Here is a 17,346-nt window from a genome sequence, read left to right as displayed (position 1 = left end):
ACTTGTTGCTGTATGTCTTTTTTTGCGAGTCAGAGATCCTCCAATTCACCTTAAATGTTTTTTTTTTCCTCATACGGAAACATCACTTAAAAATCAATCTACAGCCATAACTGTGGACTTACAACCACAGAGAAGGTTATCTGCAGATAAGCCGCGTTGAGTGTTTTCATATATTTTTTCCTCTTCTAGATCTCAGTGGTTACAACAACTGAGTGTTTAGTTAATGCTAAGGTCGTTTTTTTACAGCCCTGATTCTGTTGTTCAGGTGTTACTTTTTCCTTGGAAGGGCGGAGGGGTTAACGACTTAAAAGTAGTGTATAATCTTTTTTAAAAACAAAAAACACTTGGAAGAAAATAACTCGCTTGTGAGACGCACGTTGGGGTTCGGGTGTGGCAGTTTCATGATAATGTAAAGTATTTTATTTGGAAATTAATGTTCAAATGTTGATAAATGGAGTTTGTAACCTAGTACTACACATTCTGCGCCAAAATATTTGAATGTCATAATAATGTTCAAAAAGGATTTAGTCAAGAGGGGAGATGAGAGATGTGTACGTGTGTTTGGGTGCGTGTGCGAGTGTATGAGTTCTTTTTAACGACAAGTGCAAATAACGGTAAAGACACTTTCCAAATTCACAAAATTATGTTTTTGTTATTACTTCTTAATCGTGTGAAATTGTTTCATTTGTCAATATTATTGTCCATTGTCCTTTTCTTTGGTTTGTTTTTCACTATTATTTAATAATTTGTTCATAGTTTGTTTGTACACACTATTACAATGTTTGTGTGTAATAGTTTCTTTTATCTTGCAATGTTGCATTGTCTGCAGTATTGCATAGATTCATCTATCTTCCAAGTCTACAATGCTCAGAAACATAACATTTGGGAGACGCTATTGTTTGATTATTTTGTCTTTACCGTTTTTGCAGCCGTGACATGAGGAGTCTGTATACAACAATAAATTTGCTGTCCCTACCGGTCCTTAGTTCTGCAACCACTATGTGACGATATGGCTTCTGTTATGGGTGGTCCAAATAATTGTAAAATAGTCATAAAGACGATTTGTAGTCTGCAAGAGATTCTAATCTCTCACTATTTGGATATTGTTTTTCTCTACTTCAGAAACCTTTTACATCATTTACAGAATAATATAATGCAATTTTAGTACTATTAATGCTAAGTGTAATATTTTACACAATTACAGAAAGTTCAGCCTCACTGAAAGTGTGTCTCTGTGTTGAGCAGGTATGACCTCAAAACAATTAATGAATCAATCCTACATTGTTATACAGATTACGTTTTCTGGTCTTGGTTTTCAGTGAGCGCAGTTACATGCATGGTGTATTCCGGTTTCAAACAGTATTTGGTTTAAAACAAGTTCCGTAATATTCAACGTTGGAACAGCGCTGTGCAACCGGAACATGGCCTCATTTAGAAAAGAATAGAGAGTTTACACGAGTTGTGAGCTAACCGTATGCTACCACCATGTCGTTTAAAATCGGAGTACTCTTTGCGTGTAACAGCACTCAATTCACCTTTTAAACCCACTAACACAGTACTACTTGCTACGTTTCCATGAGGCATTCAATTCGGAATTAACCGACTTTGATTCTGAATAAAGCTTAATTCCGTTTTGAAAATGTCATGTAAACACCTCTTTATTCGTAATTAAAGGAAAGATCAAAGTAAACTCGACGGAACTATTTAATTCTGAATGATTAATTCGGAATTAAAAACATTATGTAAACGTCGTGATTGACAGGTGAAAAATACCTCAACAATTCATCAGTGTTAAGCCATTTTTACAAAGCAACAGGCTCTTAACAGGTTCTTAAATCGCCATTCCTTAAAGGTGCACTGTGTAATATTTTTAGTAGTTTATTCCCAGAACTCATGCTGCCCATTCACAAATTTTACCTTTTTATGAATACTTATCACCAACATGAAATTCTAAATATTCATTATGACTGGGAAAACTCAATTTTTCATACATGAAAAGGGGATCTTCTCCATGTCCGCCATTTTGAATTTCCAGAAATAGACATTTTTGTCTGCACAACTTACGGTACTTTGGTCATACTACCAAATATTAGTTTATTACATAGTAAATATTCATGAAAATGTAAAAAATGGCAATAGACAGCACAGTTTCAATGAGCATCATAGTTGCAATACCTTATCTGGCCACCATCCTACACAGTGCACCTTTAACTGGTTTTTAACCATGCCGAAAACAAACAATACCACAGAAAGGGCTATACATGATCTTAGCTGAACTCCATGTAAACTTGCAATCATCAGTCGACATACAGACACAATTGTTTGCAGTGTAAAGCAATATATTGACTGGTATATGTACTATTATTTTCTTGTCTTTTTTCTTTTATCATCTCTTCATATGCGTATACACGTTAATTGGTGTATATACTGCATTGACCAGTCTGTGAGTGAGGTTAAGGTCATTATCACTAAACTGTTTTTTTTTTGTCATCATTAAAATCCCCACAGAAACCTCCTTACCTGCTCTCAATCTTTTTTGTGAACATTTCAATTCAGAGCCATCTTTTCATCACTGGCATTGCACAAGTAGCTTATCCACTTGAACCAGGAGACGCTGAATGTATAACATTCAAATTAAAACGAAGAATGAACCCGTGGTTTTCTAAACTCCTCACAGCAAAAGATGGGACAACAGAGATATTTTAACATCACTGAACTACAAAACAGAAGTTTGTTTCATTTACTCCCTTGTATCTTTCTTCAGTGTATTTCTTTTACAGTCCTTTGCTCAAATTCCTTCAAGTTGAAGCTGATAGAGCGATGGTGATGGACAAGGCAGAAGGCCAATATGAAAAACATTCAGCCTGCATCAGATAATCGTTTAAAAATACATGATCATCATCATCACGGAGTATTTCCACCGCCAAATTAAGCTCCATTTGGGTGGGCTCGGCTTGGAGAGCGGCCAGTGGTTTCATTAGGCCGCAAAGACCAGAGCCGACCAGACCAGAGGCCCACTCCACCTCTCCTCTCCCCGGCCATCTCCCCCAGAGTTGCCAGATTGGGCAGTTTCCCACCCAATTGGGCTGCTTAGGGCCCCCGTCGGAGGGTAAAAATGGGTACTATATACACTACACAAAAGGGGTATTTGGGCGGCTTTTTCTGCAGATTTATGGCCATAGAACTCATTAGAATTTAGTTGAAACTGGGCGGGATTTTGTGCTTCCAGGCAGGTTTTGAGCAGTTTTTGGGCAGGAAATCATCAGTCTCATCTGGCAATCGAGGTCTCCCCCTCTCTCTCTCTCTGCCTCTGCCTCTGGCCACGGCCTGCCTGCCTCTCTCAGACCAGCCACATGGGGACCAAAGGGCAAGCCGGTGAGTGGAATGCGGTTAGCGCTCGGTCTAAAATTAGCTGGCTTGATAGCGGCGTAGCGGCTCAGCAGCACGGCGGCTCCGGGGAGGGAAAAGAATGAAAGCGGCAGAGGGAGACAATGCTGAGGGGATTAGGGGGGTACGGGATAACCTTTTAAGCTGTTGCCTATTTAACCGCCAACCCTGCTGTGTTCGAGTATAACTACTAGTCCCTTCTGTGGGCCACTTGAATAGTGACATGCTGCCATTGTGTGTGTGTGTGTGTGTGTGTGTGTGTGTGTGTGTGTGTGTGTGTGTGTGTGTGTGTGTGTGTGTGTGTGTGTGTGTGTGTGTGTGTGTGTGAGAGAGAGAGAGAGAGTGAGAGTGACCTTTGGACATGTGTTTGTTAATCTTTAGCTTCAGTGGGTAAATTAATTCAAACAAATATGTCTTTGTTGGGCAAAATGTTTAATTTTCCATCTTTTCATGACCAAATTCCCTATGGTCAAACCAATTGTCATAGTTCAACATTTCCAGAAGCAGACAAGAATAGCTAATTGTAGTTAGAGTATTGTCTCCTTTTAAATGTTGTTAAATACACAAGAGAACATACAGTATAGTGTGACCCCATCTCTCTCTCTCTCGCTCTCTCGCTCGCTCGCTATCAAACACACACACAAACAAACATACACACAATAACAGGGTAAAGAAGCACATAAAGAACCGGTGCTGTTATTTACGTGTTAGATTTTCCACAAAACAAATCAAGAACCAAAGGTTAGCAGTTGAGTTTTGTCCTCTGTATTGCTTCCAGTGAAATGCTGACCAAATCATTCATGAATAAGCTCCCTGAAGTGAATAGGGCAATCACAGATTCTCGCAGTCAGATAAGTGAGCCTGTTGGTTTGGCTGTTGACACATATAACTTCAAAACTGGTTTGGTATGGATTTTTTTCCAGAGGCAACTGTCTGCATTCTTGCCTGTCAGCCACGAGAGCCTGAACAATGCCTTTCCTGTTGCATGTGGAAATATGTATCATTAATGCAATGTGACCTCAATTGGTTTTTGTAGTGTAAATGCTGGTGAAACTTGCCTAATTCACCAGCAGTAGCCTCAACTACAGTATAGAATGATGTCACGCAGCTTGCTGCAAAAAAAAGATAAGCCACAACACTGATAAGGGGGCCTGGGTTGATTTTGATTTCACTTTAACTCAGCTCAATGCCCCATAGTTTATCTCATTTCACACACATGCAGTGATGCAATACAGATATGCAAGCACTTTTTAAAATGTACTTATTTATTTATCAATTTATTTATTTACTTACTTACTCAATTAATTACTCACTCACTCACCTTGGCCAGAATCATAATGCCAAAAATGTGAGGTACTAGAGTAGTGAGGGATGAGGTTTTGGACACATTGCTTGAATTTGCTGCCGAGAAAAGTTGTTGAACACGGTGAAGCACAGAGCAGTGCAGTTGCAGTAGTGGTAGAGTAGTGAGGTTGAGGTTTTGAGCTGCCGAAACAACAAAATTCAAAGCAGTTGTTGAACAGGGTGAAGCCCAGAGCAGAGCCGTGCAGTGACACTGCTGAAACAGTCAGCTGTTAAAGTTTTCCAGCCTGAGGCAGAGTAAGAGGGGAGGGTGTGGTCTTTTTGGGAGGAGGGGGTGCCAAAAAAATGTGGGGATGGGTGTCACAACAACGAGACCACACTCCTTCCTGACTGGGGTTAAAACAGACGGAGAGGGACAGTAGAGACTGCGGAAGACTGTGTGTGAGAGAAAGAGATACAGAGACCTTGAGGGTGAGAGTGAAAAGTCCCATCAAAACAGGGAGCTCGGCAGTGTCAGGAGAGTTGTTGGTTATCTTGTCAGCCAGTTTCACACTAAAGTGCTGTCATCAGGAACCTGTGGGGGAGAATCTGAGCAGGAATCCTACCAATGGACCACTACAGCAAGACCTACCAGACCACTGACCAAAGAGGAGAAGAATCTCCTTGAATCTCTTTGATTGTGGGACCACTAAAGAGTCAGTCGCTGGCAGAGAACCTTCATGGTCCATCACCACCATCGCTGGCCAAAGTAAGGGGAACAGAATCCCCACTCTATGGACGGTTTGATGAACTCTGATCATCTGATCACTGAAGTGACCGAGGACTAGACCAGGGGGGGGCAGTCACAGGATCTTCACAGCGGTGGTGGATATATATATAGTATATATTTTTTTTAAAGATATTTTTTGGTCTTTTAGACTTTATTCGTGACAGAAAACAACTGGGGGAGAGAGAGACGGGGAAGGGGTCAGCAAAGGACCCAGGCCGGAATCGAACCCGGGTCGGCCGCCTAGTAGACAAGTGCCCTACCATTAAGCCACGGTAGGGGCACGGTGGTGGATATTGAAAAGATGTCTCCTCTCAGTGGTGGTCGAGTCCAGCGGGCCGTGACAGCTCTCCAGCAGCACCCGGCGGTGACGTTCCTGCTGTCGGCCCTGGTGGTGGTGAGCGACCTGGCGGCAGCATTCCTCAGCCACGGCTCCCTCAGACGCCACCTCCACCTGGTGCTCGCCTCCCTGCTGCTGTCTGGGCCTGCCCTGAGCATGTGGGTCTCCAAGTACAGCGTGTTCGCCAACAGAAATCACTACCTGTACAGGTAAGATGGCGCCTGTGCTATGCTGTGGCTGTGCAGTGTGTGTGTGTATGTGTAGGGTTTGATTTGTTGAAAAACTAGATGGGGGAATACATTTTAGATTTTAAGCAGTATTATCAATGGATGGGCGTGTGTGTGTGTGCATGTGTGTGCAGGTTTCAATTAACTGAAGTCACGTTGAACTAATTACCTGTGTGTGTGTGTGCGCATGTGCTGTTTTAGGGATGTTAAGCATGTAAAGATTAACCTGTTCTACTTGGTGAGATAAGGTTACTTTGAAATAGCACATGCATTGATTTAAATGGGTCACACACACACGCAGTAAGATGAAAGGTAAAAATCAACAAAACCCTTTGTGATGTCTAAATTGGATTGGCCTTGTTTTCTTAATATCTGATCATAAACTGAGCCTTTTTCTGGATGTTTTCAGAACAGATTTTCCAGAATGTTTTGCAAATTAATTAAGAAAAACCAAGTCAAGTCCTCAAGTCATACTAAAGTCACTTTGGCAAGTTAGTCAAACTATACCATTTACATTTACATTAAATTTACATTACCGACATTTTACCGACACCCTTCTATGGAGGAATTTACAGTAGTGATTCAAGTACAGTAGGGATAGCAACACTGGTTGAGTTAGTTGCCTTGTTCAAGGACACAGCTGGGGGATGAGAATGCATTGGAACACGTGTAGCCACCCCCCACCCACATTCTTCATTCAAACTGACATTCCTGGGAGGAATGAAAGCTGCCTTACAACATGTACTTTTAAGTTTTGACAGAAAACTAACCTATGTGCATTGTGGATGGTGTAGTTTTTCCAGTGTACAAATGCATCTGTTTTTGTTTTGTTTTTTGTTTACCTTGTGATTACATTACAATACATTACACTTAGCTAATGCTTTTTTATCCAAAGCGACTTACAGATATTACAGGCTATTGGTTACAGTCCCTGGAGCAATGGGGTTAGGTGCCCTGCTCAAGGGCAGTTCAGCCACAGATGGGGGGAGATAGGGGTGAGAGGTATGGGCGGGATTTGAACCTACAACCCTGTGATCTACTACAGTCCAACTCCCTAACCATTACAGCACAGCTGCCTACATTGACATTGTTGTGTTGTTGTTATTGCTCCTCAGGATGTTCCTGAACTCAGGCTGGGGCTGGACCTGCGTCCTCTGCGGCTCCTTCGTCTTCCTTCTCTCCTTCTCCCAGCGACGATCCCTCGCTCTCTCCCTCCGCCACCTCTCCCGGCTGGCCGCGGCCAGCGCCGTGTGGCTGGGGATCCGCTGGCTCCTGACCTCCCTGGAAGACGCCTCGGGCAGCTGCTTCGAGCCCCTGGGCATGGCTATCAGCACCTGTCTGGAGGCCGTCTCCCCGGGCCAAGGCTCCAGATTGCTGCTCCGGGACGGGGAGAGCAAGACCACCTGCCTCCGCGCCGGATTCCAGTGGCGCGGCGCCGAGGTGTCCCAGGAGGCTGTGCTGCTGTGCCTGTGCTGCCTGCTGCTGATGGAGGAGATTGCCGTGTTTGGGCAGTGCGCGCCGCGCAACCCCGGGACCCCCCTGCGCCTCCTGTTCCTGCTCTGCGTCGCCTTGCTGGGCATCTGGTTCTTCCTACTGGCCAGCCTGCTGGCTCACTTCCCGCAGTTCCCCTCCCAGCTGATAGGGGGTGCCCTCGGGTGCCTGGCCTGGAGAGTTCTCTACCTGGGCTGGTTTAGCATGGAGCCCAGCTGGTGCTGCCCCGGAGGGCCCGCCAGTGGACTGTTGTCTCCCGCAGAGGAGAAAGGACAGGCGAAGAATGGAAACCACAGAGTCCATTTCTCCTAATGTGATGAGTCTCTATGCATAAACTTTTTCATTTACTTGTTGTTTCCCACAGAGATGAAAGTAGAGGCAAAGAATGTAAAAACGGATTTTTCTTAAATGTGACAGATTTTGTACCTTAGCCTTTTCAGGTGGTTACCACTGCTGATAGACTTTTATCCTTGGACAGAGACTGGAAAAAAAACTTAAAACAGCTTTTGCTGTAAGATGTATACAGGCCTTTACGGGACACATTGCAGATATTTTAAACACAAATAAAACATGACTGATATAAGAGAAATAATATATAATAACATCACATTACACATTCATAGTAAAATTATAATTTTATTTTAGTTTATTTTGTAAATCACATTAAAGCCGTTTGATACAGTGGAGTGGTTTGTGAAATTGAATATGACTGCACTGCGTGTACTCACTGCTAAAGTAAAAGGATCAAATGGCACCACAAAGAGATATATAAGAAGAGTTGTTTCATTTCCAGTGTGTGTGTGTGTGTGTGTGTGTGTGTTTTCTCTCAGTAGATGAGTGCTTTGCAGTCTCCTCTCGGTTTCTTGATTTTGTCGTAGTTTTTGTTGATGATGTCATACAACACAGCCTAGAGTTGAGAAACAAAAAAGTTAATGCTCCCGTTTCCCAACTTGGGGTTTTGTTCATACATAAAAAAAAATAGAACAGTAAATCAGAAATAAATAAACCGAAAAGTTAAGAAAATAAATGGTCATTTATTTGCAAGCAAATTGCAAGCAAATCTCAGAATATTCACCAGGGTACAGGAATATATATGGAAAAGAAAAAAAGAATATGTGCACACCGAACAGTTACACTTTTTCTTCACCACAGTAAGGGAGCTACATGATTCGTCGACATTTCTTTCTTTCTTCTCTTTTAAGAAAATGGAAAAGTACTGTGGAGTTGAGGGTGTCAAACTGATTTCGGTCCAGGGGCCAGATACAGCCAACTGATCTTTAGTGGGCCGGTCCAGTAATGTCCCGGTATGATCTCATTTGGGTCGGTAATGTAATTGCGAAATATCACAAATTTCTGGTCCATGTTGGAAACGCATTGCTATCAATTATCTCATGGTGGATGACCGTGGTGGGTATATTAGTAACATTGACCGCAAAAGGCGAACAACAACATTTTTCTCAAGTTATGAAAACCTGAATTCTCAAGACACCTGCGGCAACTTTGTAAGAGATAAAGATTTTCTTCATTTTTGACATTCTCAGTTCTGTAGCCTGATAAACCAGCCTAAATGTGAGACTGGATACATAATGTATTAGTTCCGTGTTCTTTACAAGTCTGGGGCCGGATTGAACTTGATCCGGCTTGATCTGAAGGGCCGCATCCAGCCCCTGGGCCTTATGTTTGACACCACAGAAAGGAAGCTATACGGTTTGAGGATATTTGGGGAGGTTTTCCTTATAGAATATAGAAAAGTACTTAAGAGTTAGACTCACGTATGTGTTGCGAATCTCCAGAACCACGATGCGGAGCTCGCAGTACTGATACTGATCCAGTTCATGCACCAGCTGCCTGTAGTCTCCCTGTTACAGGACAAGCAAAGGAATACACATGAGGGGGGTGGTTTAGACAGAGACTGTTAAAACCTAGATCAGGGGTTCCCAAAAGTTTCTAACTTGAGGCCCAGACAGTTGAAATTTTCACAAATGTTCGGGGCCCACCTCTGGCCCAACAAACATTACAACTCAAATGTATTTTCAACAGCAACAAAACAACTTTGAGAATCACCACATTCTGAGAATCACTGACCTAGATAATCTTTGGTTTAGTTTAGTGAACGTAGTTTTAGTATTACTGCAGGCCCTGACTGTCATAATTAACACCGAACTGTGAGGATAGGTGCCTTGCTCAAGGGCACTTCAGCCATGGATGGAGGTGTAGGGAGCGGTAAGGGCGAGATGTAGATCAGACAGACAGACAGATAGATAGATCCTCTCTTTTTGCCATATGTCAATTCAAAGGATTCATGACCAAGTCAATAAGCCATCATTTCAATAAGTTAATAGAGATATAATGTATAAAAAATTGAGACATATGGAAAGTCCACTCACCACATGTGCCTGCTTGGAGGCCTTGGCCACAGCATCTCCCCTCTCACTGTAGTACCTGAAAATTAACATCACATTACATTACACTTGACTAAGTTGCTTTGGATAAAAGTGTCAGCTAAGTTATTTGAATGGTGGATTCCATACCCAGTCCAAACTATTGGGAGATGGGACTTCTCTTACCTCCCACTACAAAAAGTGCACTGGAACACCAGTCGAAGTGGGACCTCCTACTAGCGAACTGGGGGGAACTCACCTTACTCCCACCTCAATATAATGAGGTTAGAGGATAATGGTGGTGCCAATAGAGCTACTATTTATAGCATCAATAAATAATTAACATTATTAATTTAATTTCTCTTTGTGTGCAGCGGTTTCAAACATGGCCATCATAACTCAACATATTTTTAATGTTACTATTTTTATTAATTTAACTAATAACTATTCGTTATTCTGGCTCTTTTGTCTCGTATCAAAGCACCTTGCCAAAGTCAGTTAAATCACAGCAGTTGCTATGGTTGTAGAACTGCCTGGAACGCTTTGAGGTGGGAGCTGAAATAATGCAGGTAGGAGAAGTCCCATGTCCCACCTCATTTCACTGGTCTAGACGAGACATAAGTACAAGGTATTGGTTACAGTCCCTGGAGCATTGTGGGGTTAGGTGCCTTGATCTGGCGCACTTCAGCCATGGAGTGAGATAGATAGAAAGTAGAAAGGTGGTAACTTGGCACCATGATGCCCACATTATGGTGAGCTCTGTCACCTGATGAGTGATGTTCTTCTTCACAGTCATTGCTATGCTACGGAATACATTTTCTTTTCAGATTAAGACCTAGTTTGGTTTGGCTAGGCTCCGCGAGGAATTTATGAAGGCATACTTTCTTACTTAGAAATCTGTGTCTGGAATCCCTCAATCTTGGTCCGAGTGTTGGTGAGCAATTCGAACACTTTCTCCTGAAAAGATAAGATAAAGATGTGTGACATTTGTCAATAAATGTGCTTAAAAACATTCCTGTTGCAGTCATGTACAAGCAGGAGTCGACTCCCGACAAGGTGATGGGGGATTGACTAACCCAGGGTCCCCTGAGCATGGTACCGTCGCCCCGCACTGCTCCCTTGAGGTGCCTCCCTTGTGCAGCCCACTTGGATGGGTGAGGCACACATTCAATCGCATGTGTACACTGTGTGCTGTGGCGTGCTGTGTCACAATGACATTGGGACTTTCCCAAAAGGACTTTCAATTTCAGTTTTGAACTGTATTGAAGAAGTCTGGTCTTACCATTTCCTTTGAATTAATTTCATACAGACAGTCTGAAACATGAGAAATTGATCACCAATTACAGGAGGGAGGGGTGAACTCTGTTGAATTTTGAAATGTTTCGTATCTCATTTTACCCAATCGCTATCATTAGGTCGTTGTGCTATCTGCCTGTATGTAATTTGTAATGACTCATCCACCTCCATTGTCCCTCCACGGTTTGCTGTATGTTGCAAATCAATTTTTCCTAATCTCACACCAGAAGACCAAACCCGGATGTAATGTGTATGGAAGTGATAATTGAGCGGAATGTAACGGCAAGGTCAAAGCAATGATGAATAAGAATGAATTGTTTTCATCTACAATGTAGATGCAAACATCTGCTTATGGTACGCCAGTGTTACTCAAACTTTTCGTGCCATTCCCCCCTTCAGAGCAAGGGTGTCTGTCTGTGCCCCCCTCAAGCAAAATGGTTACGAAAATACAAATAAATAGGCCTTCGTAAAGTTTATTAGAGCCTAATATACAAACCCCAACTCCGATGAAGTTGGGACGTTTGGTAAACAGTGAATAAAATCAAAATGCTATCATTTTCAAAACATTCAATCTATTCATTAGATGGAGAATAGTGAAAAGACAACATATTAAGTGTTAAAACCGAGAAAAAATATTGTTTTGGGGGACATATGTACTCATTTCTAATTTGATAAATCCAACACGTCTCAAAAGAGTTGGGACGGGGATCAGTGAAATTTAGTAAACATCCAAATAAGATAAAACAACAAAGAAGAACATTTCAAAATGAATTGTACTGACGGACAATATAGGTGTCCAGGTATAAGATCATCACAGAGAGGCTGAGTCACTCAGAATTAAAGATGCAAAGGGAATAATTACCATAGTTATTACATACATTTTTGAATTCCCTTTGATTTACCACGATTGAGTGTATATAAGACATATTTTTTTTGTTAATAAAATCATTGTATAGGTTCATGACATCATGAAATATATATTGGCTGTAGTCTCACTCTAATTCCTGGAGTGCTAGAGCTATTGAAAATTGACCATATTAAGAATGCTTAATGCATGAAAATGACACAGGGGTTTAACATTCTCCTAAGCACCTGAGCTCACTTGAAATAGACCCAGAAGACATGGGAAACTGTCCTTTGCTTACAGAAGTCAGCAGAAGTTGTAGAAGTCCATTCTTTTTGACAATAATAGAGCATTGCACATCCTGTGCTACAGTGAAAATGGACCATCCAACTTGTGTTAGTGCTAGCTTCAAAAGTCAGCCTCCATGATGGCATGCGGATGCAGTAGTGCATTGGTTAAGATGTTCTCACTCATCTGTAGAGTTAAATACAGTGCTGAATGGTATAAATGGGTTTTAAACAGCATGAAAAGCCACTCATGCATTATATTTTGAAGGGAGATCTTCGATTACTGCCACATAGTAAGGTCAAATTGCATTCTCTACTATGTTTTAACAGTTTGGCTCCATCATAAGGACCAGCATGTGATACAATGGTGGGTTTTTGGTCAAGACCTGTCACACTGTAAGCACTACAGAAAGGAAAACATTGCAAAACATGGCAAGGAATACACCCACCATTTAAGCTGGTGAAATCATGTCCAAGATAGGAATTAACACTGTTTTTTATATAAAATCATCTCATCGGTTAATGTATTTAACTGTTAAGTGTTGTCTTTTGTTTTGTTTTTAGTCTTCCTCGACATTTGCTGCCATTTATTGTCCCCGTCCCAACTCTTTTGAGACGTGTTGGATTTCTCAAATTAGAAATGAGTACATATGTCCCCCAAAACAATATTTTTTCTCGGTTTTAACACTTAATATGTTGTCTTTTCACTATTCTCCATCTAATGAATAGATTGAGTGTTTTGAAAATGATAGCATTTTGATTTTATTCACTGTTTACCAAACGTCCCAACTTCATCGGAGTTGGGGTTAGTACACGTATATGGCCAATGATGTTCTCTAAATATTAGTGAATAAATTTGAATATATTGTGATTGTAAAGTGAATGTGTTGACTTAATGGCAAAGTAGAAAAGTATTAAAAAAGAAAAACCTTCTGACTTCACGCGCCCCCCCTCCAATACCTCCACGCCCTCGTAGGGGGACTGCCGCCCCACTTTGAGAAACACTGTGGTACGCCAAGCCCCCACACTGGCTATGTTCAAAAAGCACCTAAAATCACATTTATTCACTGAGGCCTATGGTCCTTAACCACCCTGCCTCCCAACCCCACTACTATCCCCTCCTTTCTTCTCCCCTTTATTCCCCTGCCCTGTCTCCTTTAGTAAAGCGACCTTGGGTTACTTGAAAGGCGTTATATAAAAATGTAAGTTATTATCATCATTATTATTATTATCATTATTATTATTATTATTATTATTATTATTAGCACTTATTTATCTTTATTGTCTGGCAAACACAATGTTGTAGTGAGCAAGAGCTGGTGACTAACCTGCACTGCCACTCCAAAGTTGTTCCCGTCCTCAATGCGGGGGATCTGAAGCTGCACCCACATGGACACCTAAAAGACAGAACAAAAAGCCGTCAGGAAGTCAGCACTGATGTAGCGATAACCCATGGTAAGCCAAGGGACAGCAGTGCCGGTGCATGCCCTTGTCGATATAACAAGGGTTATGTGGAAAATTAATAATCAACATATGTGCCTCAATTTGTGGGTGTGGGTGTGCATGTGTGCGTGTACATGTGTGTGTGCAGGCACACACTGTATGTAAGCCAGCCAGGCAAGAGAGCTTGATGGAGCACTGAAGGCATACAATTATCGGGGCCCCTTTCACCCAAAATAACTGCATGATTTCAAATTGACTGTGCCCCCTCTGGTGGCCAGACCCCAGACAGCATTTTTGTTCCCCCACTTGGGCATTGCTGCTGGCCTACAGTGTGTACCGTAGGCCTACACATAATACATTATGTAGGCTTACATGATACTGGCAACTCGACTTTGGTAGCACTAAATCAGGGTTGAGAGGATGTATGACGTTCATTATGTGTAAAAGTTTCTTTTTGTTTCAGACATGTAAAAGTTTTATCTTTTGAACATGGATGAGGGGGTATATACTGTATATTCACACCTAGACCACCATCCTGAGATCAACAGCAAGAGGTGTGACCAACCTGTCGAAATTGACAGGAAGGTCACACCTCCACAACATCAGCTGTTTTAAAGCACGTCACACATCAACATCCAGTGACCCTCTGATGAAGACGGAAGTCTCACTGTCAAAATAAAATAAAACTTTTACATGTCTGAAACAAAAGAAACTTTAAAGAAGAGGTTTGAGAGTGTTGTGATGTTACCGTGTTGAGCTTCTCTTTGAGGGTCTGGATGTGGGGCTTGATCTCCTTCAGCAGGGTCTCCAGCCTCTCGTTACAGCCAATAGGGCCGCACGGAGGACCGGCTGCACATGACACAGGTCAAAGGTTATAGAGTTAGGACCTCAACACAGGCAAACTTGATCGTGACGAGCAGTATCTAAAATCTGACTTGGACATCAGCTTTTGCAAGGGTGTCAAAAAAATCAAACTGACTGAGGGACAAAATCTAAATCTGGAATAAAGTTGCGGGTCGAATTGTGTGTGCGTGCACTTGATACTCATAGTTAAACTACATATGGTGGTTCAAATGTGCCTGCACATACTGTGTTGCATTATGACTGTGAGCTGTTTTATTGGCCATGGCCCCATCATATTCCTATGGCACACCAAATATTATGTTTAGGTCTTGTTACACTATACATTAATGGTGCATGTGGGCCAACTGTAAAACACATTTGAAATGATTTCGAAGGCCGAATAAAATGACTTTGCAGGCCAGAGTTGGCCTCCTGGCCTGAATTTGACATCCCTGAGCAATTGTGTTACAGTAAACAGCTTGGAGGAGGAGAGAAGTGCTGCACACTCCCGAGTTGCATAAAACAGGTTTTTAATGTGACAACGTTTCGGCCTGTCGGACGTGACCTGAGGAAGGACGACAGGCCGAAATGTTGTCACATTAAAAACCTGTTTTATGTAGGGGTGTGCAAAATAATCGTCATATCGATGCATCGCGATACTTACTCTCACGATACAATGCATCGATTCATGACAAGGTATCGTGATACTTATTTTCTCAATATACTGCATGAATTCATGACAATTGATTATTTGATAACAATAAAATTCGATTTGCCACGGGTTATTTTGTTCAGTAGAGAATAGGTAATATTTCTGTTGTGATGTAAGCTCTCTCCCAGATCATAGAATGCTTAAATAGAATGAACTGACTTAAGAAAGCTACACAGCAACTGACAAATAAGCTGTATTTTACGCATTTACTGAAGTAAATATCGCAATGCATCACAGTAGTACATGAATCGCAATGCATCGTGATAGAATCGCATCGTGGCATGTGTATCGTGATGCGCATCGAATCGTGAACCCTTTGCCAATACCCACCCCTAGTTTTATGCAACTCCGGAGTGTGCTGCACTTCTCTCCTCCTGCAAGTGTTTTACAGGTTGCCAGCACCTCCTTTTCTGGTGTGCGTTTTGCACCTCTACTCATAGTAAACATCTTGGAACACAAATGGATTTAGACTCATTCTGATTCCAAATAATTGTTACCATCTTCATCCTCCTTGTCCTTGTCACCCTCCTTGTCTTTCTTTCCTTCCTTTGCCTCTTTCTGTGGGGAAGAGAGCAAAACATGAACATACTACTATGAAATACTTTCTAGTATGATAAAATGTTTAAAGAGAGAGTATGGTGCAAGGCGATCATAATTATCATAGTGTACAATCAGCTCCAGTGGAACCCTCCCCCCGCTCAGCCATTTGTCTACATAAATCAGACACTGTGTGGGCCCCCTACGTATATATATGGGGCCCTGGTGACTCAGTCACACTTTACCGCACTGTACGACACCCCTGGTGGTTATTAATTATGACAATGACTTGCGGATCTTGCAGACCCCCTGTACGACACCCCTGGTTACTAATTATGAAAGTGACTTGCGGATCTTGCTGACCTCCTCTTTCTTCTTCCTCTTGAGCTCCTCCTTGGCCGGGTCTGGGATGGGGATGTCAAGGGGAGCCTTCAGGGCTGCCATGTCGTTCAGGCTGAGAGAGGACTGGACAGAACCAACAGAAAACGTGTTTTGTATGGTATGTGTGTATGGCTTTGTATCGTGAAATTTAAAATGTCCCTTCTTCCCACGAGATGTGCTTTATTGATCTAAGTTTATTTTATTCGAGGAGCTTTGTTCGATCATCAGCATTATATTTGTACAAATGACTGATCATCACAGGCATCAGGTGCATCCACAGTTCCAGAGAGTGAACTTGAAGTCAACTTTTTTGTGATGGTCTGAAAACATGGGCCTAAATAGCTGCTGTATTTTGAATTTACCTGGAGCAGTTGGTCCATCTCTGCGATCTTCTGTGGGAAGAATGTCGTGACCAAGTGTTCTGCCTGAAATAGATGTATAAATTAGTGCAGTTCGCAAGGGCCTAATGATCTTGCCTGGTGTGTAGCCTATCATCTTAGGGACAGATGTAACAGGCTGACTTTACTTACCTCGGATGTGAGTCTTTTGCAAAAGCCATCGACCTGCAATGACACAAGTATGTTAATAGGGGAAAGTTTAGCCGTCGTCGCCGACCTAACCCATTTGCGCAGAACTTGTACATGGACACTCCAAATGCGCTTAGTCGTGATGAGTTTTTCTGCACACCTGCACTCTTCTTGTTGACTTCACACCTTATTCCTGATACTTAAACGTTTACACGTGTTGTCAAAATGCACTCCGACTCAAAACAGTATATATATACAAAAAGATTACAATCAACTTCGCTTCGCCTACCTTCGTCTTTGACTCTGGGCTCATATCCATGGACATCATCGTGGAAATAATTTGGGTGTCTACACTTTTCAATCTCTCGATAATCTAAATCGTTGTTAACTGATGGACTTGCAAAGATACAGGTATTTCCTTGCGCTTTATGTAAGAAAGTATTCAACGGATATGGCAGTTACTCAGCAAAAGAAGTGAAAATGAAAGTGAAATAAAATAACGTCGGAACTTCCCTACTATTATCATTTGATTCCGCCCCTGTGTTGCACGCTGGGAATTGTAGGACCGTGCCAAACGTTCAG

The 17,346-nt window shown here is 42.1% G+C and overlaps 3 protein-coding genes across 4 annotated transcripts in view; 2 read left to right on the top strand and 1 right to left on the bottom strand.

Moving 5' to 3' along the window:
- The window catches only part of dcaf11 (ddb1 and cul4 associated factor 11), a 35,559-nt gene extending 33,044 nt beyond the window's left edge, over nt 1-2,515 (top strand). For both annotated transcript variants that reach the window (XM_063207298.1, XM_063207297.1), the window contains exon 15: nt 1-2,515. This exon is cut by the window's left edge and continues 331 nt beyond it. The gene's annotated coding sequence lies outside the window, so the exon portion shown is untranslated.
- An 844-nt stretch (nt 2,516-3,359) lies between these two features.
- Nucleotides 3,360-8,045, top strand: LOC134455935 (fat storage-inducing transmembrane protein 1). Its single transcript, XM_063207299.1, has 2 exons — nt 3,360-6,004; nt 7,138-8,045. Exons 1-2 carry the CDS (start codon nt 5,760-5,762, stop codon nt 7,823-7,825), a joined length of 933 nt encoding a protein of 310 aa, XP_063063369.1. The 5' UTR covers nt 3,360-5,759; the 3' UTR covers nt 7,826-8,045.
- Nucleotides 8,046-8,136: 91 nt separating this feature from the next.
- Nucleotides 8,137-17,346, bottom strand: psme1 (proteasome activator subunit 1). Its single transcript, XM_063207301.1, has 11 exons — nt 17,054-17,346; nt 16,768-16,800; nt 16,600-16,662; nt 16,220-16,321; nt 15,817-15,877; nt 14,513-14,613; nt 13,650-13,718; nt 10,784-10,851; nt 9,901-9,955; nt 9,286-9,372; nt 8,137-8,420 (listed from the first exon to the last, which is right to left on the bottom strand). The coding sequence occupies exons 1-11, from the start codon at nt 17,090-17,092 to the stop codon at nt 8,340-8,342; spliced, it is 759 nt and encodes a 252-aa protein (XP_063063371.1). The 5' UTR covers nt 17,093-17,346; the 3' UTR covers nt 8,137-8,339.

The sequence above is a fragment of the Engraulis encrasicolus genome, chromosome 9 (assembly GCF_034702125.1).
Source record: "Engraulis encrasicolus isolate BLACKSEA-1 chromosome 9, IST_EnEncr_1.0, whole genome shotgun sequence".
NCBI lineage: Eukaryota > Metazoa > Chordata > Actinopteri > Clupeiformes > Engraulidae > Engraulis > Engraulis encrasicolus.
Note: the sequence above shows the minus strand (reverse complement) of the source record. Positions and strands in the feature narration are given on the sequence as shown.

What these genes read in the sequence shown, in the direction of transcription:
- LOC134455935 (XM_063207299.1), top strand. Translation starts at nt 5,760, where the DNA reads ATGTCTCCTCTCAGTGGTGGTCGAGTCCAGCGGGCCGTGACAGCTCTC. An exon ending in AGAAATCACTACCTGTACAG is followed by an intron (nt 6,005 to 7,137) that starts GTAAGATGGCGC and finishes ATTGCTCCTCAG; the next exon opens with GATGTTCCTGAACTCAGGCT.
- psme1 (XM_063207301.1), bottom strand. Translation starts at nt 17,092, where the DNA reads ATGATGTCCATGGATATGAGCCCAGAGTCAAAGACGAAG. An exon ending in AGATGGACCAACTGCTCCAG is followed by an intron (nt 16,322 to 16,599) that starts GTAAATTCAAAA and finishes GGTTCTGTCCAG; the next exon opens with TCCTCTCTCAGCCTGAACGA. An exon ending in TCAAAGAGAAGCTCAACACG is followed by an intron (nt 13,719 to 14,512) that starts GTAACATCACAA and finishes TCTGTCTTTTAG; the next exon opens with GTGTCCATGTGGGTGCAGCT.